Below are 23346 nucleotides of genomic sequence, written 5' to 3'. Positions count from 1 at the left end.
AAGCATGCCGTGTCGGGGGTGGGTGGGTGGGAGGCAGAGACCTCTTAAATGCTGCTTTGATGCAGAGGCAGATTTCCACGGGTGGGACTTGGGACTGGCAGCTCCTGCACGGCCCTCTGCGGCCTCTAACTGGAGAACAGCTTCTCTGCTCCAGGAGACCTGCTTCTGTCCCAGCCTAGAGATCTTAAGGGCTGACCTTTCCCCAAGAAATCTGCAGTTAACGGCATTAGCTTGTGGAAGCAGCCAGCTCCTCGACGTTGCACTTATTGATGTCCCACAAGAAAAGATGGGCACAGCTCCTGTCTGTACTCCTGACTCGAGGGCGACCCCCACTTTTTAATCCTTGATAGAAAGCTCAGGGCAGCTAAAGACAATGGTGATGCTCATCTGGTGCAGAAAGGGCCGCACCCCATGCAAGCGAGCGGCGGTCGCGCACACAGTGCCTCTCCCAGTGCACCAAGACCAGCAGTGGCACAGTTGGTGCCACTCGGGGAACTTGGAGCAAATCCCTGTTCCCGGGGGGGGGGGGGGGTGTGATGAGCTCGGTCAGCAGAAATCCAGGCACTGAGTGATGACTGGAAGGGAGGACAGCCAGCATTCCTCACTGGTTTGCTTGTTTCCTGATGGTTGTCCATGATATTAGGTCCCACAACTGTATTTTGCTTTGTTGCAGGTTGGTGCCCAGCTGATGGATCATGAAGAGTAGAACCGAACAAGGCCAAGACACATCAGCAGCAGGAAGGTGTTCGTAGACTTGACAGCTAGAGCATTATCTAAGAACACAAAAGCAGGATTTTCCATCTGTTCTGAGCATTCAGCGTTGCCAAGAAAGTCACACAAGCAGTCCATCCCATGATGGCCCACCCTTAAAAACCTTATTTAAGCATACATTATTGGATTGTACAAATGATCCAACTTGGCAAAAACATTTTCACATGGAAGCCCCTGAAGCAATCTCCTAGGCGTGCCTTCCACCCATGATGCCACACTTAAAGTCACAACTGGCTGTGTGAAGAGAGCCCTGCCACCGTGTAGCAGCATTGGCTGGTGCCTTGGAAGCACTGCCAGAATCCACACCATTTTAAGTCCAGAATCCAGCCACCCCCAGCTGAATCCTGTGAGGCATGTGGGTGGGTTCCAGTGCACAGACCAACACATAAAGCCCTTCCTGCCCATGAAGAAGAGCCTCAGCCCAACCAAGCAAGGCTGAATATAGGCTATTTTGTCGCTTTGCATCTTATTTGACAGCTGTCAAATGGGAAGTAAATAGGAAGGAGGCTAATTGCTTATGGCAGGGGGTGGTGAGCATCGTACCCCTTCACAGCAAAATCCTCTAGCTTTGAATACTCAGTGTCTTCTGCCTTCTCCCCAAACTCTAGCTGCTTGGAATGGGGAAGATTGCATCTTGCCCCATTTGCAGGAGCATGAAGTTTTGACAGCTGTCAACAGAAAACGTTTCTTTCAAACTAGTGTTCACGGGGTTTCAGACAGGAAAATATGCAGATGTGAAAAAAGCTGCAAAAGGGGGAAAATAAAGACAGTTTCTTCAGACTCCTAAAATGGGTCCTGAAAGGGAGAAGAGACAGCATGGCTTAGTGGCTGAGTCCCCTGAGATACCAGCTGGGCAGACGTGGGCAGACAAAGCAGCCGTACTGCAGAGTTTTGCAAGGTGGGGTGTCTAGTTGCACAAACTCACCCAGGACACCTAGGAAGGGATCAGCCATTCCACGCTGCAAAAGTAGCAGGGCCCCCGGATAACAACGCTCCAAAATTTGCTTAGCTTTCGCTCTTCACACAAAAACCAGACTTTTCCCTTACGACAAGGACAGATCTGGGGAAACCAGCATGGAAAGCCAGACTCACCTGCTCCCGAGCATTGGTAAGACCCCAGCCCTTCCAGAGACTCCAGGAACTGCTGCCCCAACCAGGATTTGAAAGTTGTTCTTTCCCCAACGGGCACAATTGCAGTGGTGGAATCCTTGAAGATTAAATCTTGCCCTTCGAAGTCCGTAGAACTGAACATTTTAAATCCGTAAGTGTTGTTGTCATCACCAAAGAAATCCTGAAATCCAAGCAGAGGGTTTCGGAATATCTCAGATTGTGCGCATTTCAACGTATCTGACCCGAGGGTAGGGTTGGCCCGCTGCTGCTGCCTGCTGCACATACCAGGCAGGTTCAGATAGAATGACAGGCCATGGTGGAAACAGCAGCGGAGTGGCTTGCCATTATGTCTGAACCCAGGCGAAGCGTGGTGCACTGCGTCTCCAGCCAAACACAGAGAGAAGCAGTGGTCTCTCTTCCACACTGCACTGTGGCTGCTTTAGCACCTGAACCCATAAGCATTGCTCCTGTGTGATTTCTGCAGGTTGGTGGCCGGTTTGCAGGGGAGGCCATATGAGGCGAGACTGAGGGAAGCGGGTCTCTTCAGCCTGGAGAAGAGGAGACTCAGAGGGGACCTGTTGGCGACATGCAGGTATGTGAGGGGGTGTCACACGGAGGTGGGCAGAGACCTGTTCTCCCCTGCAGAGGAAGGCAGGACGCGCCCCAATGGAGCCAAGCTCAGGGAACCCAGGCTCCATTTGGATGCCAGGAAGCACTTCCTGACAGGACCCCCAGGGTGTGGAATGGGCTTCCACGAGAGGTCGTTGAGGCCCCATTGGTGCGGGTGCTCAAAGATAGGCTGGACGTGCACATGGTGGGCGTGTTGTGAGCGGAGCCGGCTGGAGCCGGGGGTCAGACTAGATGGCCCAGGAGGGCCCTCCTGACTCGCTCTGTTTCTATATGTTTCTAGGCTTTGGGCAGAGTGGCTACCACTGCACCTGCTGCTCCTGCCCAGTGACTGCCGACTTGCATCCAGCAGTGCTCTGATTGGCTGCTGTGCAGTAATTCCCCTCCCACTCCCCACTCGCCGCCTCTGGGGACCCACCTGCGGCTCTGGAATTTCAGCAGCAGCGAGCCAGTGCACCATGCTGCCTGCGGCCGCTCCCCACCAGCTGAACTCGCTGCCACCCACTGTGAGGCGCAGGAGGCCTGAGCCACCCTGCCGTGGGTCTGGGAGCGTTACCTGCAGAAGCTCTTGCAGGACGGCCCCTGCCAGCGTGGGTGCCAGCCCCCCTGCCGGCACCCGCTGCATCGCAGTGCCGCTCAGGGCTCCGTGACTGAGCCCGCACCCTGCAGAGGGAGGTGAGGGCTGGACGGGCCACAGCGGTGGGGGACCCGCTGGCTGCAAGCAAGCAATGCGCTCCGGTCACTGGCTTGCCTCAGCGAGACCTGAGTGGCCCCGAGGGGCTGGGGCAGCGACCCTCTCTCAGCGTGGCCTGCCCAGACACTCGCTGCAGAACCACCGTGGCCGGGAGGGCCAGCGGCTGGGGAGCCACCTTCGCTCGCGTCTGGGCCTCGGGTGTCTCTGCCCGACCTCAGGCAACTGAGGCGGCTTTGGAGCCCTGCGGATGTGCCACCCATCTCACTGCCCAGCAGCCTGCCTGGCTGAGTCGGTGGAGCTGGTCTCTGATCTGAAGTGGAGGACCCCCAGGATGGCAGTCCTGGGGGATCTCGGCCTCTGTCTGGAGCAGCTCACGGCTTCATGGCAGCCAGGACAGCCACAGGGCTGCCTCAACACGTCCTGCACTCCAGCATCAGCGAGAAGAGATCTCGGCCTCCCTCTTTGTGGCACCTTGGAGGGACTCATAGAGGGAGATGATGTCCCCGCTCAGCTTTGTCTTCTCAGGGCTGAACATTCTCTCAGTCTTTCCTCTTGGGCAATGTTTCCAAACCCTGGATCATTTCTGTTGCCCTCCTCTGGACTGTTTCTAATTTTCTTGCATCTTTCTTAAATCTTGGTGCCCAGGACTGGACACAGTATTCCAGGTGAGGTCTGAATAGTGAGGAACAACTACTTCTTGTGATTTTGAAGTAATACTTCTATTAATGCATCCCAAAATTGCATTTTGCCTTTTAGCAAATCAGTCAGTCCCAAAGGAAATCAACCCCAACTGTTCTTTAGGAGGAGATACTGAAGCTGAAGTGCAAATACTTTGGCCACATAATGACAGGGAAGGACTCATGGGAGAAGACCCTGATGCTGGGAAAGATGGAAGGCAAAAGGAGAAGGAATGGCAGAGGATGAGATGATTGGACAGTGTCGTCGAAGCAATGAACACAATTTTGGGTGAACTCTGGAAACAGTGGCGGATAGGAACGCCTGGTGTTAGGGTCCAGGGGCTCATGAAGAGTCGGGTACGACTGTGCAACTGAACAACCAAATCGCACTTTACTTTTATGGGTTGTTGTAAACTGGAGTGCTCAGAGAGCTTTGGTAATGGGCTCATACAGAAATGGCGTCAGTAACAGCAGTGGCAGCAGCCTCACTCCTGCACAGTAAGGGCGAAAAATGGGCACACCCAGTAATGATGGGGATAAAACCATATTTCGAAGCTCACGTGAGCGCTTACATTTTCTCCCATTTGTACCTGAGCTTTGTCCAGAAGTCCGTACACAGCCAAAGCACTGCTGTCCGGGTGGACCATGACCGCCCGAGCAGGCACCCGGCCCCAGTGGCACTCGGCGAATTGGCCCACTTCAGCCCGGGCACCATTTGGGCACAAGAGCTGGAAGTCCTCAGACTGGAGCTGGGAGGCCCACGACTCAGCGTTGTTCCCTGAAAGGGCAAGCGGACCCTCCAGAGGCTGCTGTCAGGAAGGGGCAAGTGGGGGCCCCCAGAGGCGGCTGCCAGCAACTTACCATCTGTGTTTTCGAAGACTGAGGTGTGCTTGACAAAGGCCACGTCACCCTGGCTCTCAGCTAAACACCTGCGACGGGGAACAGCAGGGTCACCACCTCCACTGGCAGCAGGAGGCGCTCCCTCGGTGCCGGGGCTTCTGCCCCCGAGGAGGTCGCTCCCCTCCCCGAAGAGGGCTGTGGAGGCCCCTGGAAGTCCTCACGGCCGTAACCGGTAGAACTGCAGTCGCCTCCTGCCCCGAGCAAGGCACACTCGCCCCATGCTTGGGGTCGCAGGGAGCCGATTCTGGGGAGCCTCCATGTTCAGGCCGACCTGGAGCGCAGCGCTCCGCCAAGACCGCCCCGGCCGAGAGACGGGCGCTCCCCGACCCGTCGCCAAAGAGCTGGCCCAAGACACGGCAGTGCCCGCTTCCGCTGCCATGCCGCAGAGCGCCCCCCACACCCCGTTGCGGGGAAGGCCTCTCCTGGGTTGGCGCTGCTGGACGGCAGGCGCGAGGAGGGGCCGGCCAGCGAGTGCGGCGAGCGTGCAGCCCGGCACTGGCAGGGGCAGGCGGGGGCCGCAGGCGGCACCCCCGGCAGTCGGGCTGTGGCAGGGCCGAGCCAGAGCGGGCTGGGAGCCCCGAGGGGCCCGCCGCCGTGACACAGCCAGCGCGGGCCTGGCGCCACGTGGCGTTTTGGCTCTTGCCTGCAGCGGGGCTTCCACGTACCTGAAGGCCCCTGCATAGCCGTAGTAGCGCTCCTGGCTGCTGGCGTCGCACTTGTGGTTGCCGCGGTCGTCACCCACGCAGAGCTCGCACAGGCTGGCTGGGTAGTCTTCTCGGCTGGCAGCAGGAATGCAGCTGGCAGAGAAAAAGGAGCTCACCGCTGGAAGGAGAGCAAAGGAGACAGGAAGCCAGGCTTGTCCACTCATGCCCAATCAGGGATGGGGAATGTCCTTTGGCCCCAGGGCCAGTCGGGCCCCCGGCTGCAAGTAAGGAAGTGGCTGCATTGACTTGTGGCCTGGATCTTCATTTTCCAGACCCCCCCCCCACCCACCCCATTCTCTCCCACATTTCTTGTTCATACACAGACTGACTGTGGTTGCTGCAGTATGAGGGCGTGTGTGTTGATGTTGGACTCGAAATCCTGCCTCACCCTCAGAAATGCGCCATGTCGGCCACAGCGCCCGCCATCAGGCGAGGGGAGCACGGGTGGCTTGTGACACTCGCTCTGGTGCAGCTGTTTCGTGTTTAAAAGAATTCCTCCTTTTGCTGCCCTGTTCAATAGTCAGCACACTCCTTGGGAGATTTTTCAAAAGCTGTTTTTCTCATGCAAACCCGAGAATTCCTCATTTGGAGAATGAGGTGCATTCGTAGTTTTCTGTCTTGCTGCTGTTAAGTTCCTCTTCCTCCTAACACTACCATCATTGTTCCAGAATTTTAATAGGGATAGAAGAAACTAAATTAAAAACCAAGAAGTTTGGCCTGCTTGAGATGTCTCTTTCCCTTCCTTCCTCCAGATACTGTGTACTCTTTCTTAAAGGAAATGCAGGAACACCTCCTGGCTTCTTCCATCCATCTGGTGCCATCACCAAGGGAGACAAGCAACAGAGGCAGCTCTGTTTAGCCAGAGCCCGCTCATTCCATGAGCACATCTTTCCCCTTTTGCTTTTCCAGCCAAGAAAGATTAGAGGATACTAGCACAGTGTTTCATTGAGCTAGGCTGCCAGAGGGAGTAGTACAAAAGTTGCAGAATCGGAGGATCTTGGAGTTAGAAGGAGCCTGATCCCCTTCTCTGCGAAGGACTCCGAGTTGAGGCATCCCTGACGGATGTCTGTCCAGCTGCATCTTGAAGGTCTCCAGTGTGGGAGAGCCTGCAACTTCTTGATCTTTGGCTCCATCTTTGCATTATTACTCTAACTGCTGTTCAGACAGAATCTGGCTTCCTGTGACTTGAGCACATTATTCCATGTCCTGACTCTGGGATGAACAAGAAGAGATCCTGGGCCTTCTTTGGGTGACAACCTTTCAAGTATTGGAAGAGAGTTACCATATCTCCAGTCAGTCTTCTTAAGGCTAAACAGGCCCAATTCTTCCAGGGTCTTTTTGTAGGGTTTTTTTTTTCACCATCTTTGTTGCTCTGCTCTGAATCTTTTCAAGTTGTGATGCCTAGAAGTGCACACAGTCCTCAAGATGAGGCCTGGCCACTGCTGAGGAGAACTAGAATGTCATATGACTTCAAAACGATACTTCTGTTAATGCTTCCCAAAATAGCGTTTGCCCTTTTTGCAGCCACATCACACTGTTGACTCATATTCCATTTGTAATCAGCGATGATTCCCAGATCCTCCTCACTTGCAGTGTTCTTGAGTATTGTTGCTAGCAAGAAACATCCGTCAAGTGAATGACCCTTCTAGTCCTGCCCATGCCCAGTTTGATTCCAAATTAGAAACACAGAAACAGAGCGAGGCAGAAGGGGTCTCCCGGGCCATCTAGTCTGACCCCCAGCTCCAGCCGGCTCCGCTCACGACATGCCCACCATGTGGACGTCCAGCCTGTCCTTGAACACCCGCACCGATGGGGCCTCGGCCACCTCTCGTGGGAGCCCATTCCACACCCTGGGGATCCTGACTGTCAGGAAGTGCTTCCTGGCATCCAAATGGAGCCTTGGCTCCCTGAGCTTTGCTCTGTTGGAGCGCGTCCTGCCTTCCTCTGCAGGTCTCTACCCACCTCCGTGTGACACCCCCTCACATACCTCACAAATTGAAACCCCCTCCTCCCTCCCCCACTGAAAGAAGCTGCCTCCATTGCCAGGGAGGGCCATGCTGCTTGTGGGCCAGCTGGAAGGAACCTCGGACATTACCCAGCTGGCCCGCTGGTCTGGCTTCCTGATGAGCCACCAGCCTGATGACTCCACACTCTGACCCCCTCCGTTTGCATGGGCTTCTCCTTGCGGAGCCAAGTTGATCGGTTCTCGCCAGAAGCTCGGCTAATCGCAGAGCTCCTTAAGCTTGCCGTTTTGGCTAAGCATTCCAACCTGCTGTCTTCCTTAACTGCAGAGTCAGAGCCTGAAGTTTGTTGCTTGGGAGAAGCAGCCCAGTCTGTTGTGGGAGGAGCAGCCCAGCCTGTATGGTGCATCCCATGCACAGAGCTATGGCTGCTCAAAGGAGTCTCTGAGCTCTCGCACGCAAGGCGATTTCTAGCAACGGGGAGGGAATGGCTGTTTCCTTTGCCAGTGCTGATACTGGAAGCCTCACTCAGCCTAGGAAGGGAAATGTTCCTACCCCTGATGTCTATTTATTTGTTACCCTTTCTGTTCCCCCCACTAGGTGAAGCTTTCTTGGAGGCTTACAACAATTCATAAAAACATGGACCACCAATGCAATAAAAACACATAAAGTTTTTCAAATATACAAAATATTAAAAAATGAATTGTAAAAACATTTTAAATACAAACAACACTTGTCCAAAAAAGCCAGCATAAATGCCCCTGATGCCATTAAATATCTGGGAAAAGAGGGCAGTCTTGATCTGGTACCAGAAGGATGCTCCGGCCGAAGTGGGAAGGTCCTTCCATCGGCCAGCCTCCTTCTGAGGTAGCACTGGGCGGGGTGGGGGGCTCAGATGTTGATCACAGCATCTTAGTAGATCCAGGCTGGAAGAAGCGCTCCATCCAGTACTGCGGTCACAAGCCATGCCAAGCTTTTATAGGTCAAAACCTGCACTGTGAACTTGGTTCAAACGCATGGAGACAGTCAGTGCTATTGGGCCAGAGCAGTGTTGCAGGTTGGGACCTTCTCGTTGCTTTTATGCATCTGGCTGTGGTGTTTTGCACAAGCTGCAGCTACCATTTTCAACAAATGCTCCATGCGGAGCGTGTTGTAGCAACCTAACTCGGAAGCTGCCAGAGCACACATTACAGAAGCCACGTAACCCCTGTCCAGAAGGGGGTGCAGCCAGCTCAGCTGCTGGAGCCGCAGGAGGCGCTCCATGCGCCTGCTTCTTCAAGGGAAGTGCCGTTCCACCTAGCTAGCAGAACTGCTCGCTCAGCAGCTGGTGGCAGAGAGGAGAGGTGGGGCCTTGGGAGATGAGGAAGGGCCTGGGAAGAATCTGGATGGCCCCCTCTGGCTAGCTGTGTCTCATTCCTTTCCCACACATGCCTCAGTGAGACTGGAAGGATGTCCTGAACAGACCTGGAACTGGAAGAGGTTCCAGGGCTAATTGATATACCCTTCCCAGGCTGCAGTGTCTGAGAACTAGCCCAGGCGAGTTGCGAGCTTTGACCCACAGTGGCCACTCCTGCTGTGCGGCTCACTGGTCCGCATGTCCTCCTGGGCTCTGCTCTCTGGCGGAGTCATAATGCTCCCAGGAAAGCTGTCCCGCATCCGTCAGAGCAAGCACAGCCTGACCCATCAATAAAGTGTGACCTTCAGCTACCTTTAGAAGGCCTGGGCCTCCCCGGCATCCTGGCATAAATTTGCAGAGGCCGGGAGGAAAGTGGCTGGGGAGCGGTTTGGCGGGCGACTTGTGGCCCCCATTGCTTCTTCCATTCAAAACACCCTCTCCAATTTCCAGATTGTTGATCGAGACATGGGGAGGGGGGGAGGCACCCTGACTGCCCCAGAAATTCAGAGATAGGCGGGAGCCCCGGGGGGGGGGGCAGCATTCCCTCGCCACACACACACCCCCTTACCTTTGAGGATGCTGCATCCCTGGGGCTGGATGAGTCCCATTCTCAACAGGAGGCCCACAGGGATCTTCCACCCGGCTGTCCTCCCATAGCCCGTGTGGCAGGACTTTTTCCCCTTCAGCTCATGGATTGTGAAAGCATCAGACGCTGCCCGCCTCACAACCGCCACAGCGTAGTACGTGCTTGTGGAGTCCCCATCTGGATGTGGGAGCGGGGAGATGGGGAAGCACAACAGTGAACAGGAATCTGAGATGTGCGCCTGCCCGCAGGACTGGTTTCCATCACTCCTTGCCTGCGACTACGTTCGCTTGGTGGGAGAACTCGGTGGACACTGGGACAAGTTGCTCGTCTTTCCAGTGACATGTCTCAGAAATACACGTGGGCGAGGCTCAGAGGTGGAATGCTGACTGACCCCGCGCTCTGGGGGTGGATGAAGGGCTTGTGACCAGAATAGGGGGACGAGGCAGAGGGGCCACGGTGGAGGCACGGAGCCCGCTCTGACGCCCGGAGGGGTGAGGGCTCCCCCTGCTCTTTGCTCCTTGGCTTCCTCTTGCTTAGTAGCTGCTCCTTGCAGAGGAGACTTCACAGCTAAGGCCAGGAGGAGAAAATTAAAACAGGACCAGATTCTGAGGCTGGCAAGTCGAACCCCTGACACCAGCAGGAACGAGGAAGGGGCCCAAGGAGCTGCAAGAGGGGAGTGACACACAGCAACCTCTGCACTGTGGGGCCTGCTCTGGGGCTGGGCGAAGTCCTCGCGGAAGCACGCCTGCTCGGCAATTCCTCCTCCGAGGCGTTGCTCTGTCTCCCCTCCCTGGAGGCCTCGAATCGCCAGACGGCAGCTGATCGTTCAGGCACAAGGTGCCTGTGTTCTCGGCCGCCTCTGTGCTCACCTGCATAGCGTTCCCCCGCAGCAAGCGCTAAGCCGTATGTCTTCCCAGCTAGGTAAACATCCTCCCCCGCCAGAGTCACGGCGTCAACGGCTCTTTTCTGAAAGGAGATGAACGCACGTCTGCGGTCTGCAAAGCCCCCTCCGCACTCGCTGCGTCCTGCTGAGGGCCTGGGAGGCACGATGCCAGGCAGGCCACGCTCTCCCCTGACGGCAGGCACAGCGCCCCACATGGCCACCACCTCTCGCCCACATCCCGCGGTGCGAGGAGGACGGGTCCTGATGCTCAAGGCCGGGGCGCGATGAGCAGCCAAAGCAGGTGAGAGCCCTTCTGCTGTCCAGAGAGATCAGGCAGGTGCCTGTCCCAGTGCACCCTCTGCCCTTTCTTGTAAATTGGGGTGGAGAACCCTGCCCGAGCCCCCCAGCATTTCCTGGTAGCCACCTAGCACACACTAGAAGAAAGACTGAGCCACCCTGACGAATAGCTGTCCACGGCCGTATTCTGGTTGCTGACTCCCAGCTGAGCAGGTCAGAGCGAGCTGCCCCAGCTGCTCCGGGGCCTCTGGGGTACAAGCAGCCAAGCGCCCAGGGGCCAGTGACCAGAGCAAGCACACGGGAGTTTCACGGGGAGGGCCTTAACTTCCCCCTTCTTTCCTTTTTGTTCTGTCCCCTTAGTTCCCTCACTCAGTTGTTTTCCTTCTTGTGACATACCCCTATTGACTAGTGGGGCTGTGTTGTTAACCTTTAGGGAAGACAGGATAAAGCACCAGTTGTCACCAACCCCCAAGACACAACAGCCCCGCAATCCTGAAAGAGAATTCCCCAAGCACAGCTACGAGCAGTTCCATCAAGACAGAAGTGTAGCAAACGATCGAGGGAGCCCACGGGACTCCACAAAAGATTAAGACACTACCTGAAGGAAGACAAGAAAATGTGCGGGGAGGTGGAAGCAGGGCCAAGTCACAAAGGAAGACTACACGCAAATAGCAAGCGATTGCAGGGATTCTGGCAGGAAGGCTAAAGCAGGAGAGAACTGAGACTAGCAAAGAACAACACAGAAGCCTCCTTGAGGTACATCCAAAACAAAAGACATATAAAGAGAAAGGTGTCCAGCTTTTTAAAGTGGATGGCAGAGTGATAACAGACAACAAGGAAAAGGTGGAGGTGCTCGATTCCTACTTCACCTCCATCTTCCTTCACAAGAAAATCTACGACGAAGAGGCAGAACAAGCAAAAGGGAGGGGTGGCAGCCCCAGATTGACAGACAAGTGGCCAAGGAATAACTAAATGGAATAAACACATTCCAATCTCCAGGGCCCAGTGAATTCCATCCCACATCCAAAGAGAGAGAAATGGGACAGGTGACTTATTGCTGCCCCTCTCCTGGTCCTTCCCCCAGCCAGACGGTCCCTGGGAACCAGGCCTGCTGAGAAGCGCTGGGCTGGCGAAGAATGGAACCTCCGACGGAAGTGGGCTCTGGGCTGGTGCCGAGACAACCCGGATGCTGGTCCTGGCTGATGCCAATGTCCACGCAAAGGCTGCCCTGCCCAGGGTGGCTCAGGACTTCATGGAGCCCCAGCCTGTTCACCAGCCCATCACAGGAGCAGGGACAAACACTGCACCTGGTTTTCTTGACAGGCCAGGATGATGGCAATCCGGTGGTTGGGGAGTGTACAAGCACCCCTTGTCATGGAAAAACCACTTTCTTTCAGCTTCCTCTTCCCTCGGGGGGGAGGGGGGACCCATTCAGTTGATCCAGCCCTAATGGATCCTGAGGATTTCCAGAAAATTCTGGGAGATTTTCTGGCTGGCATGGTAGGCACTCCTGCTGAAACCCAGCTTTCTCTGCAGAACAGGGAGACGGCCTGGGCAGCTGACACGACTGCCCACAAATGCCTCTCCCCCCTTGCAGAGCCCAGCTTGCTGCTTGGTGAGCATCGGGGCTGCGGGTGATGAGGCAAGAGGGGAGATGGCTAGAGTTTGGGCTGAATCCACCCAAACATGGCTTGGTGTTCATTCCTGAGCCTATTTGGTGGCAGTGAAGGGGCCGAGAGGACATTTCTCTTCCACCTGCATCATGTCCTTGGAGCCCTCGCACTTGCCCACTCAACCCTTGCCCATTGTGGCTTACTGGGAGATCGGGGGGGGGGGTTGTACCTGGGCCCAGGGGCTGCCGAGGCCGCCTTGAGAGAGGGAGTGATGCCAGCCCCCTTAAAGGCAGCGGTGATGGCACCGCTCCTAAAGAAGCCAGGCCTGGCCCTGCGTGATGCAAGCCATTTAGACAAGTCGCTCATATCCCCTTCCCGAGCGAGGTGATGGAGTGGGTGGTGGGCGGGCAGCTCGAAGGCCTTCTGGAGGAAGCAGCTTGTCTAGATCCATTGCAGCGGGGTTTTCGGCCTGGGTTAAGGGTGGAGGCTGCCTTGGTTGCCCTGGGGAATGACTTTTGCCACGAGAGATATGGGGGCATGTGAGCCTGTTGGTTATCCTGGACCTCTCCGTGGCTTTCAGTACCGTTACCCATGGTATCCTTCTGGAATGGCTGGCTGGGCTGGGAGCAGAGGGCACCACTTTGCGGTGGTTCTACTCCTCCTGGGCTGACTGGTTCCAGATGGTGACACTGGGGACTGTTGCTCTGTGCCATGGCGGTTGCGCCATGGAGTCCCGCAGGGTCCGATTTTGTCCCTCATGCTTTTTAACCTCTACGTGAAACTGCTGGGAGAGGTCAGCTGGAGGTGTGGCTGAGATGCCACCATAATGCAGGTGACACCGAGCTCCACCTTGGCTTTTCATCTGGCCCAGGTGAGGCATTGGCTGTCCTGGACTGGTGCCTGAACCTGGTAACGGGCTGGATGAAGGCCAATGAACTGAAGCTGGATCCAGAGAGGACAGAGGCCCTGTGGGTGGGCAGAGCAATGTCAGCTCCGTGTTCCAGTCTTCTCAAGGCTAAGCATGCCCTGTTCATTCAATTCATTCCAAGTTACAGTGACTGAATCAGTCCACATTCTAACAATGTATGCCTGCAAATATTGAAAGCAAAACAATGGCCCACATATTGAAAACTTTCAATATGTATTCCGATTTGAAGGAAAGGAGATGCAAAGGAGTGTAGGAATCATAGGATTATTGCAGTAGTTTCCCATTTAAGCAAGCTGATCCTGAAGGTGTTGCAATAAAGAATATTTCCCAATAAAGGAGCAAGAAATGCCTGACATTCAAGCTGGATTCCGAAAGGGAAGAGAAAAATATGCATATACGTTGGCTACTGGAGCACACCAAGGAATTGCAGAAGACCAGTCTGTGCTTAAGGATTGGAAGGGTAGCAATGAAGGAATTAGAAAAGGCCATAAAATGTACGGATGTCTTACTGGAGAGCAAGGCCAAGATCATCCACACTATTGTATTCCTGATCAGTATGTATGGGTGTGAAAACTGGACAGTGAAGAATATTATTGCGTGTGAAATGTGCCGGAGGACAGGTTTTTGAATACCCTGGACAGACAGAAAGACAGACATGTGGGACCGAGATCAAATCAAGCCAGAGCTTTCCCTAGAAGCAAAAATGACCCAGCTGATGCTGCCATACTTTGGGAGCACCACGAGAAGGCAAGGCTCCCTGGAGAAGGCCACCATGCCAGGGAAAGTCCAAGGCAGAAGAAGGGAAGAGATGGAGCCGCTCCATAAGGGAAGCCTCAGCCTTGAGCTTCGAGCAGTTAAGCAGGGATGTCCTGGGCAGGATATGTTGAAGGGCTTTCATTCTCGAGGTACCCAAAAGGTGGAGCCAACCTGATGGCACGAAACAGCAGTAAGCACACCTGCTCCTAATTCCAGATCACTTATGAACAAGACGAAAGCGTCGGTCCCAGGGCCTTCCCCTTGGGGAACCCCACTGCTTGGACGCCTGCTCTCTGCTGGCCCTTCTTCAACATTGTCCGACTGCGGGATCTGCTCAAGTGTCTGTGTTGATGGTCTCTGTCAAGAGCCTTTTATAAGCACGAGCAACCGCTGCCTGTCAGGTGCCGCTTCTCTACATGCTTTGTGAAAAGTCTTGAACTGCACAGTGGGGCACAAAAGTTTCAAGCAAGGTCGATGATCCATCCACTGGCCAGCCTCGTGGAGGGCTCACCTGCACCAGCAGGGGGGAAGAGGGGCCTCAGCTGGCACTGGTCTTCCTTAGGCCACCGTGGCTTCTGCAGATCCACCAGGTGCCGCCCAGCTGCCTGGAGAGACCAGCTGCATGCCCTGCCCCAGCCCTCGGCCAGGGAGCTCGGGCAAGCTCCGCTCACCAGAAGGGCCGGTCAGCCCCAGTCTGCAGCTGCCCTGGGGCTGCCACACTGAAGCGAGGCCCCTGCAGGCTCCTGCCACGGCCAGAGCTGCAAAGCCTGTTGGGGCACTCGCCACACCTCCGCTCCAGTTAGCCCACCAGCACCCGGGGCCGGCCTAGAGCCCCAGCCTCCTGGCCTGGCTGGTCTGAGCTCCCCTTCCTTGCCCGCCCATTCCCTTGCAAAGCACCCGCACCGCAGCGCACACCTGGATCCACTGCATGCACTGCTCTTGACTCGTCGCCGAGACGCACTGGATTTGTGGCTTCAAGCTTTTTCTCTGAAAGGCCATGGCCATGGCACTGCATTTCCTGATCTCCTCTGTAGACAAGACACACCAGCGCAGAAATTCTGGCAGACCTGCAAAAGGCCATTTGCCAGAAAGCGGTTGAAACCTCTGATGCGGTGGGACCTCCCTCTCCCACCCCTTGCTCCCGATGCTGCATCCACCACAGCACGTGCTTTTCTGGCCACTCCATTGTAGAATGGAAATCCTGGAGTGCCACAAGAAGGCATTAGACCTGCAGCAGGCAGAAGGAAGACCCCTCGATCGCCGGGGCTGCAGTTCCCAGAAGCCCCTACCAGCTCAGCCAGCACTCTGGACTGCTGAGCGTTGAAACCACAGGCTGACCTGCTCGCTGCCTGCCCTGGGGCCAGGCCAGCTGCCCTGTGTGGAAAGGCTAAAACTTCTGCAGAAGACTTCTCGTTGCACACTGCGGATGATACTTCAAGCACCACTACGCTAGTGGGCAAGGAGCCATTCCGTACATGTATGAAGAATGAGTCATGCTTCTAGCCTATATGGCCGGAAGTGTGTGTGTGCTTCCCACACCTTTTTGACCTCCTCCCACCTGGCTGTGGTCAACAAGGTTGCTCATCTCATCCCTCGGTCCCTCAGGAGTCCACCTTCTTCCCCTGATGAATCACCTTCTTTGATGATGTCACCTTTCCTGCATTGCCCCAAGCCTTTTCGACCAAAAATGCCCAACTGGTTTGTCTTCCCTTCCTCTCTGGGCATTTTCTCGCCCACCCCAGCTCACAGTCATACCCCACTTCTGTGTGGGATCTCAGTCTTGCTATGGAGGCCCAAGTTGTCCTTACTGGACGCGTTGCAGTCCAAGCCTCGAATGGCAAGCAGGTATTCATCTCCCAACCAGGCTTGATAAGTCTGCTGAAGAATGGGGACCAGCTCAGTGGTCGAGTCTTTGAAGAGAAGGTTCTTCCCACCATAGGCGTCCGAATCGAACATCTGGAAACTGGAATCCCCGCCATCAAACTTTTGCTGAAATACAGAAAGAAAAGCGAGTCTCAGGGGCAATGCCCCTTCTCCTGAAGGTGAAGGCACGTTATTTCTCAGCTCTGCAGTAACCAGCCAACACGGGCCGGTGCGACTCAGGGGTCAGAGCGCTGGGCTCAGCGGGGACTTTGAGTGCAACCTGCCCTCCCAGGGTTGACATGAGGCTAAAACGGAAGGAGGCAAGGTTCACGCACGCTGCCCTGAGCTCCCTGAAGGAAGAGGTGGGGTACAACTCTCACACGCACACACAAAAACACAAGCTGGCCAGGGCCCGACCAAAATGGGGGGCACCATACCCAGAGGAGCCAGGTGAGTGCTGAAAGTTGGGCCGGCCCAGGTGTGCCCCAGGAGCTGTCCGGTCTTGCTGTCTGGGACTAGGCAGCTGCAGATTACATGGCACACTGCCTGGGGGGGGGGGGGCGAGGGCTGGAGGGTGCCCACGGATGCTGCGGGATGCTCAGAAGGAAAAGCCCCTTTGCACCTCTTAAAGCGTCTCGTGATTCTGTGGGGGCAACGGCACCCCTCCTTCTGCCCGTGAGTGCAGCTGTTGAAGGCACACGACCCGATTGGAGGAAGGGAGCAGACAGGCAGGAATCCTGCAGGTGACCAATCGCTGGCAGCACAGTGAGCATGGCAGATTGGGGGGGGGGGGGGCCTGCGACACGGATCGCTGCTGCTTCATGCCCACTTGGCCTCGCCTCCCGCCTTCTGCAGACCCCACACGGATGGCCTGCCATGCGCAGAGGCGCCCCACTTCAGTGGCTGGAGGTCGGCCACTGCCTGCAGGTCTGGCGTGGAGAAAGTGTTCCCACCATTCAGTCCTCGCTGTGTCGGTAGCTGAGCCAGCCTGCAAGGAGGACCCACCTGCCCCTGGCTGAGCAGCCGAAAGACCAGGCCCCCATCAGTGTCCCCTCTGGCCACCACAGCATGAGCGGGGACACGGGCCAGGTGACAAGTCCGCCATGCTGTGATCGCTGCCTTGCTTCCATCTCGGCAGAGCAGCTGGAAGTCCCACGGCTGCAGCTGGTGGGCCCACGAGGGACGATTCTGCCCTGGAAGTGAAAAGGGCCATTGCTCGACCAGGAGGTTACGAGGCCAATCAGCCCCCTCGCCCCACCCCCATTCTGGGTGATCCAATTGATGCATTTATCAGATGCTGCAAGGAAGGCGGGAGGAGGAGGAGGAGGTTTAGCTTAAATGTCCACAGAGCACCCAAGCAGCCAGCCAAACTGAGAGAAACTTTTCGTTAAACACCAAGGCACCTGCTCCCCTGGCATTCCAGGTCACATTCCTCCCTGAGTAGCAGTGAGATAAGGGATGCGCCACAGGCCTCTCTTCTTTGTCAGGTCAGGTCATGAAGATGGCGACTCCAGGAGAAGGAACCAGAGCACCCTTCTTCTGTCAACCTTGCCTAAAAACAAGTCATCTGGAGCAATGCCCACGGGGCGCATTCTGGATCCTCGGTGTCTGAGACCTGAGAACAGTAGAGCTGCAGAGGCCAAGAAGGACACCCTGCTCAGCGCAGGACTCCCGGGTTCAACCACGCTTTTCAGAAGGCTCTCCAGTTGCATCTCGAATGCTTCTGGTGTGGGAGAGCCCACCATCTCCCCAGGTCTCTAGTTCCATTGCTGCACTGCTCCAAGACTCAGGGAGTTCTTCCTGATACCTAATCAGGGCTTGTAACTTCAGCCCTCTGCCCTGGGTCCTGCACTCTGGGATGACTGGGAAGAGACCTTGGCCTCTCGCACACAGGGGCATTCGAGAGGCAGCTGGGCAGTTTGGAGTCCTGTACTGAGCAGGAAGTTGGACCTGATGGCCTCACAGACGTCTTTCAACTCTACTATTCTATGATTTGATCATCACTGCATTGTTTTCAAAGTACCTGCAGACTGACTGCAATATAATCTGCTCCAGAACTTTCCCAGGGAACTTTCCCAACTGGTCTGGCATTCCCAGGTTTGTTTTTCCCTTTCTTGATGATGGGCATAATGTCAGCCCTTCTCCAGTCATCTGGCACTTCCCCTGTGCTCTGTGACTTCCCAAAGAACATAGTCAGTGGCTCCAAGAGTTCTTCTGCCTGCTCCGTTATGACTCCGGGGTGCAGTTCATCGGGCGCTCGAGAGCTGGACTCAGCTAATCCAATGAGAGGATCCCTGGCCATCTGCCTGTCAGTCCCGACTTGCCGTCCTGCTCCTTCAGCTTGTACTTCCCCTTCATCAGGAAGGCCACAGATCCTCTTTTGGGAGAAGACTGAGCCAAGAAAGGGATAGACCGTTCCTGCCTTCACTTTTTGTCTGATCTCATTTTGCCACCCACATTGAGTGGTCAAGCCACAGTCTGTGCTTTTTCCTCTTTCCTGAGGGTTAGCAGCAGAGTTTTACCAGTAAATGAGTGGGAGGGGAGAGGAGAGGAGAGGAGAGGAGAGGAGAGGAGAGGAGAGGAGAGGAGAGGAGAGGAGAGGAGCGGGCCAGTGGTTCCCCATGCATGGGACCTGACCCACTCTGCCAACTGCCACCTACCCTTCCCAACTCTTACCCCATCCAAGCATCTTGTCTGCAGCCCGACCTACCCTCTGTGGCATCAGCTACTGTGCTGTGCTTGACAAAGGCAACGTCTCCCTTGCCATCCGTCAGACACCTGCAGAAAACACCAGGCAACAATCAAGTCACGGCAAAGTGAGCAGCATCCGCTCGGCTGCCCCCAGGAAGGCTTTGGGCAGGTGGCTGCTCAGGCTCCAGCCACACAGTGCCCACAGCTCTGCAGCCCCCCTCTGGCTGCCCTCAGCGCAACGCAACACCACGAGGGCAGCTGCTGGGGGCCAAGGCCAACGCGGGGCCGAAGGGCCTTGTTCTTGCTGCACTGAACTGGCCACGTGACTCAGTCGCAGAATCTGGGCCTCCTAATTATGGACTTAATAGTCTGAAAGCTGCCAGGCTCCTTAAGCAGCACCGGGATGGCAAAGGCTGTGGAAGGGACACCCACCTCTGCCCACCCCCCGGGGCGCAGCCTCACGCTGCAGGAGGGCTGCTGAGCCAGCCTGCTTGTGCTTTGCCACAGAGAAGCTTCCTTGTGGACACCGAACGGCAGCTCAGAACGCGATCGATGGGTTTCTGCAGGAGCGGGCGATGGAGCAGAGCCAGGGAGGCTGGGCCCTTGGGGAGGGGGCTTTGGGCAGCCTGCAAACGGCAATGGCTTTAGAGAAGGTGGTCCACTGGGGGCTGCAAGAAGGGAGCTGGACGGGAGGGGGCACGGCAGGGGCAAAAGCCGGGGGTCAAGAGCAATGACAGGGGAGGGAAGCCGAGGAAGTCCGGGGTGGGGGGGAGGCTTGGCACACCAGTCCCAGCATTCCTGACCATCGCCCAGGCTGATGGGAGTGGACTGGGGGCACCTTGGGCAGGTGTGGGAAGAAGTGGGGGAGGCAGGCGGAGGAAGGGCATGGCATCCCGCTCCTGCTTCGTACTGGAACAAGGGACAGTGGTCCTGGGCAGAAGGTGCAGAGGCAGTCCATAAGAGAGCGCCGGCGACGGGAAGGGCCTGGCCGAAGCGCACGCAACTCAGGGCTGTGGAACGGCCCTGCAAAGACGGACGCGGGGAAGCGGGACTGCGAAGCCTTAGGGAAGAAAGGCAGGAGCGTTGCAGCCCAGATGGCTCCTCCTCAAGCCTTCCAGTTCACGGGAGAGGAAAAGACCGAGAGAAATTGGGAGTTTGGAGCCACGGGCTAAGCTTCCCGGAGACAGGCTGCTGGCAAGCAGGGGGCTGCCCCTTCTGAGGAAGGGAAGCGTGTGCTTGGCCGCAGCGCGAAGAAGTCCTTCAGGAGGGCTTTGAACTGAGTTCTACAGCAGAGGGAGAGTGCATCAACCGGCAAAGGATGATGTAACAGCGGAAGCAGCTCTAGCCTTCCAGAAAGGCGGGAAAGAAGCCAGGCAATAATTCATGTGGCCGTCCATGTCCACACACCAATGCGCAAAGCATGGGGACCAAGCAGCATGAAGCTGAACTCTCATTACGTGAGGGCAAATATGGCTTGGTGGGCGTAGCTGAAACTTGGTGGGACAAAGCCTGTGAATGGAGCTGAAAAACTGCAGGACGTTTCCTGTTCAGAAAGAACCGCAAACACTTTCAGCAAGGAAAAAGCGGCATAGAGAACAGGGGAAGCCCGTTTCCAAGGCCGCCTGAGATCACAACCCGGGCGCAAAGCAGGGGCTCTCCCACGCCATACTGCGGGTGGCCGGGGTGTCCAGCCGGCTCCGCGGCAGGAGGCGGGGCTTCTGCTCTGGCTCCGCCTTGCTGCACAGACACCCCTGGGGGCGGGAAGGGTCAGACACCGGGTGGATGTCCCAGGAGGAGGGGCCACCATGGCTACGGCAGATACCTGAAGGCACCCAGGTAGTCGTAATACTCCTCTCTGGGGCTTGGCTCACACTTGCCCTGGCCGGCTTCGTCTCCCTTGCAGAGCTGGCAGAGGGATGTGGGGTACGTGCCTCCACCAGCCCCTGGCACACAGCTGGCACTGAAATAATCGCCCACCGCTGAAAGAGAAGGAGGGACTGAGCAGCTGGAGGTCCCACCAGCCAGCACCACGCCGCTCCTGTCATGGTGTGCCTGAGCCTCTGGGGAACCAAGGCAGTTGTGCAGGCACAGCGGAAGCTCGGGGGAATCCCACCCTAACATGCGGGCTCCCCTCCACTGGCCAGGAGAGCCAGATGGGGACCGTGGGGAGCATCAGGCTCTTGCGCCTCGGAGTATATGGCAGGCGGCCAGCCGGAGCCGCAGGGATGCGGGAAACATGCCGCTGCCCGTGCAGTCATGAACTCTCGGCCCACGTCCGGCCAGACCAGAGCTTGGCCTGAATTCTGGGGAGGAGCTGGAGCACTTTGGATCCCGAGGGTGTGGCAAGGGCTTCCACAGGGGGGTCATTGAGGCCCCATTGGTGAGGGTGTTCAAGGATAGGCTGGACATGCACATGGCGGGCATGTTGTGAGCGGAGCCGGCTGGAGCCGGGGGGTCAGACTAGATGGCCCGGGAGACCCCTTCTGACTAGCTCTATGTGTCTATGTTGCAGGATCCATTCATTTATTTATTTTGGATTTGTGCTGCCCACTAACCCGGATGGATCCCCCGGGTGGCTGGATGGGGCCAAGTCCTGCCTCGTGGTTGGGTGCCACCCCACTCCCTCCCCGCATGGGCAAGCGGCATGTGGAGCATGCCTTTGGCGCAGGAAGGTTCCGGTGGCAGAGAAACTGCTAGAGGGCAACCTGCACAGTGGAAGCAGCTTTCGGTCGCTAGCTGGGGGCAGGCGGGGGCGCTGTGCTGTGCAAGCAGCATGCACGCTCCCCTCCCGGACTGAAAGTGTCCAAACTGCAGAGTGAGGCAGGACCACATAGAGCAGAATTCAGCTCCGAGGAACTGAATAGCCACAGATCGGGGGCAGCCTGTGTTGAAGCAGGTCCTTCTCAGACATGAGATGATCACGGCGGGCCTCACCTTGGGTGACATCACAGCCCATCACTGACATCCGGCCACTGTTAATCAGGAAGCCAACAGGGACGTTCCAGCCAACGGTTCTGTTGATGCCTGTGTGGCAGGACTTGGCCCCCTTCAGGCTGTTGATGGTCAAGGTGGAATTTGCTCTCACAACGGCCACCGCATAGTAGGAAGTGCCCACATCTGCCGAAAAGGGGAAAACCTCGTGACCACAGCAGCAGAAAGACTTTCAGCGACCAGCCAGGGCTGTGAAGGAAGCGGCTCCCGTCTTGCCAGCCAAGTCAGATTCAGTCCACATGAGTGCGTGGTCCTCGGACACCATTTTGGTGGAAAGCTGTGAATTCTGAACACTCAATTATTCCGCATGGCTGACACCCCACCTTCACCATTCCCCATCCTACGGAGGAAGTTCGACCCTTGGCAGCTGCTGCCGTGGTTGCCACAGGACCCCCCAAGCAAGAGAAGCGCCAGGCAGAGGGTCCTGGGGCAGACAGTGTGTTCTCAGCAGCTGCAGGTCAGACAGGCTGAGGGGGCAGTGCAAAGCCCCAAGGCAGACTCCTGGACTGATGGTCCCGCTTCCTAACCTGCCGGATTGCACCCCCTTTTCAGAAGTGACTGCGGCAGTCTGTATCTGCCCAGCATCCTCAGATAAGGCAGAGTGAGCTCTGAAGAGGGGATTCTTCAGGACTTGGCAATGAAGCCTTCAGGATGGAGTGTGGCCCCTGACGCAGGCAAACAGCACCCAGTACCTTTCAAGCACCCAATGGACCACTGAAAATCCACACAAACTACGACCATCACTACGCCTATGAAGCATAAGAATAAGCCCCTCGCACATCACATTGTGTTCTGTGCTTCGGCCTTACACGCTCCAGTGAAAATCTGCTGCAAAGGGCTATTTTCCCAACAGGAAGCTCGAGGTGCAGCTCCTCTCCTAGACCTGGCCAAAAGCCCCCCACAAGTGTTAGGGCGAGCCACGCCTTTGGACTGAGGCCCAGGCTCCTCGCTGTCTGCAGGAGAAGGCAAGAAGGCCCCCAAAGCATGGGGAGTGCCCAGGAGTGCTCATCCCAGCGCGGCCAAGCTTTCCGTGCAGGAGATGGAATGAGCTTGTGGTTTCCCCCACTGTAAGCGTCATTTAGCCAACAGGGAACAGGAGGAATTATGGTGGGTGGGAGCCTCCACTGGGGGCTCCCCCTGCTCACGGCAGCAGAGTGGAAGCCGGGGGGCTGCATCCATGCGACCCACTGAGCAAGCCACTGCCGCCAGCCTTGCTCCAAACGGTTTCTCTCCAAGCTGGTTGTGAGAAGAAGTGATGCATCTTTGAGACCGGCAGCCTGACCTTAACGTAACCACATGCTTGCAGGTGGCGAGGATACAGGGTAGGTTCTGCTGGTCTAGAAACACAGACGCACGGACACGGAGCGAGCCAGAAGGGGCCTCCCGGGCCATCTGGTCAGACCCCCGGCTCCAGCCACCGCTGCTCATGCAATCCCTAACGTGTGGCTGCCCCAGGTGTCCTTGAGCCCTGGGGCACCTGGCTTCCTCCTTCCCCGCGGTAGCCGGTGACCCTCAGTGGTCAGGCACGGGCACCCTCCCATTTACCTTGGCCATAGGCTTCAGCAACCACCGGCTTCAGGTGGAATTCCTTCCCAGCCTGGTAAACCATGCCGCCATCCACCGTCGCCACGTCTGCCAAACTTGCCTGTGGGCAAAACAGGGGGCGCGTTTGTCAGTGCCGCGCAAGACCACCAGAGGTGTTTCGGGCACCCACCCGGTGATGCCCAAAAGGGCCTGCAGAGAAGCTCAGTTCTTGCCTCCGGATCTTCTTGCCCCCTGGTTGCCTCTGGATATAAAGAGACGGCTCTGGCCTTCTCCAGATGTCACAGCTGGGTGACGTGGGCAGCTCCACCCACCTCGTGCAAGGGGACCCAACCGGCCACCCGCGGTGAGTGCAT

At 56.7% G+C, this 23346-nt stretch overlaps 1 protein-coding gene across 1 annotated transcript; it reads right to left on the bottom strand.

Annotated features, from left to right (window-relative positions):
• Positions 1-315: 315 nt before the first annotated feature.
• On the bottom strand, positions 316-23346 carry LOC123018773 (melanotransferrin-like). The gene is made up of 15 exons (XM_044421129.1): positions 23305-23346; positions 22994-23093; positions 21392-21574; positions 20280-20436; positions 18477-18544; positions 16772-16959; positions 15712-15892; positions 14819-14970; positions 10296-10392; positions 9409-9603; positions 5445-5601; positions 4741-4808; positions 4470-4657; positions 1864-2062; positions 316-773 (listed from the first exon to the last, which is right to left on the bottom strand). The coding sequence occupies exons 1-15, from the start codon at positions 23344-23346 to the stop codon at positions 694-696; spliced, it is 2055 nt and encodes a 684-aa protein (XP_044277064.1). The 3' UTR covers positions 316-693.

Source organism: Varanus komodoensis, unplaced genomic scaffold (assembly GCF_004798865.1).
Source record: "Varanus komodoensis strain SLA01 unplaced genomic scaffold, ASM479886v1 scaffold115, whole genome shotgun sequence".
Lineage (NCBI taxonomy): Eukaryota > Metazoa > Chordata > Lepidosauria > Squamata > Varanidae > Varanus > Varanus komodoensis.
Note: the sequence above shows the minus strand (reverse complement) of the source record. Positions and strands in the feature narration are given on the sequence as shown.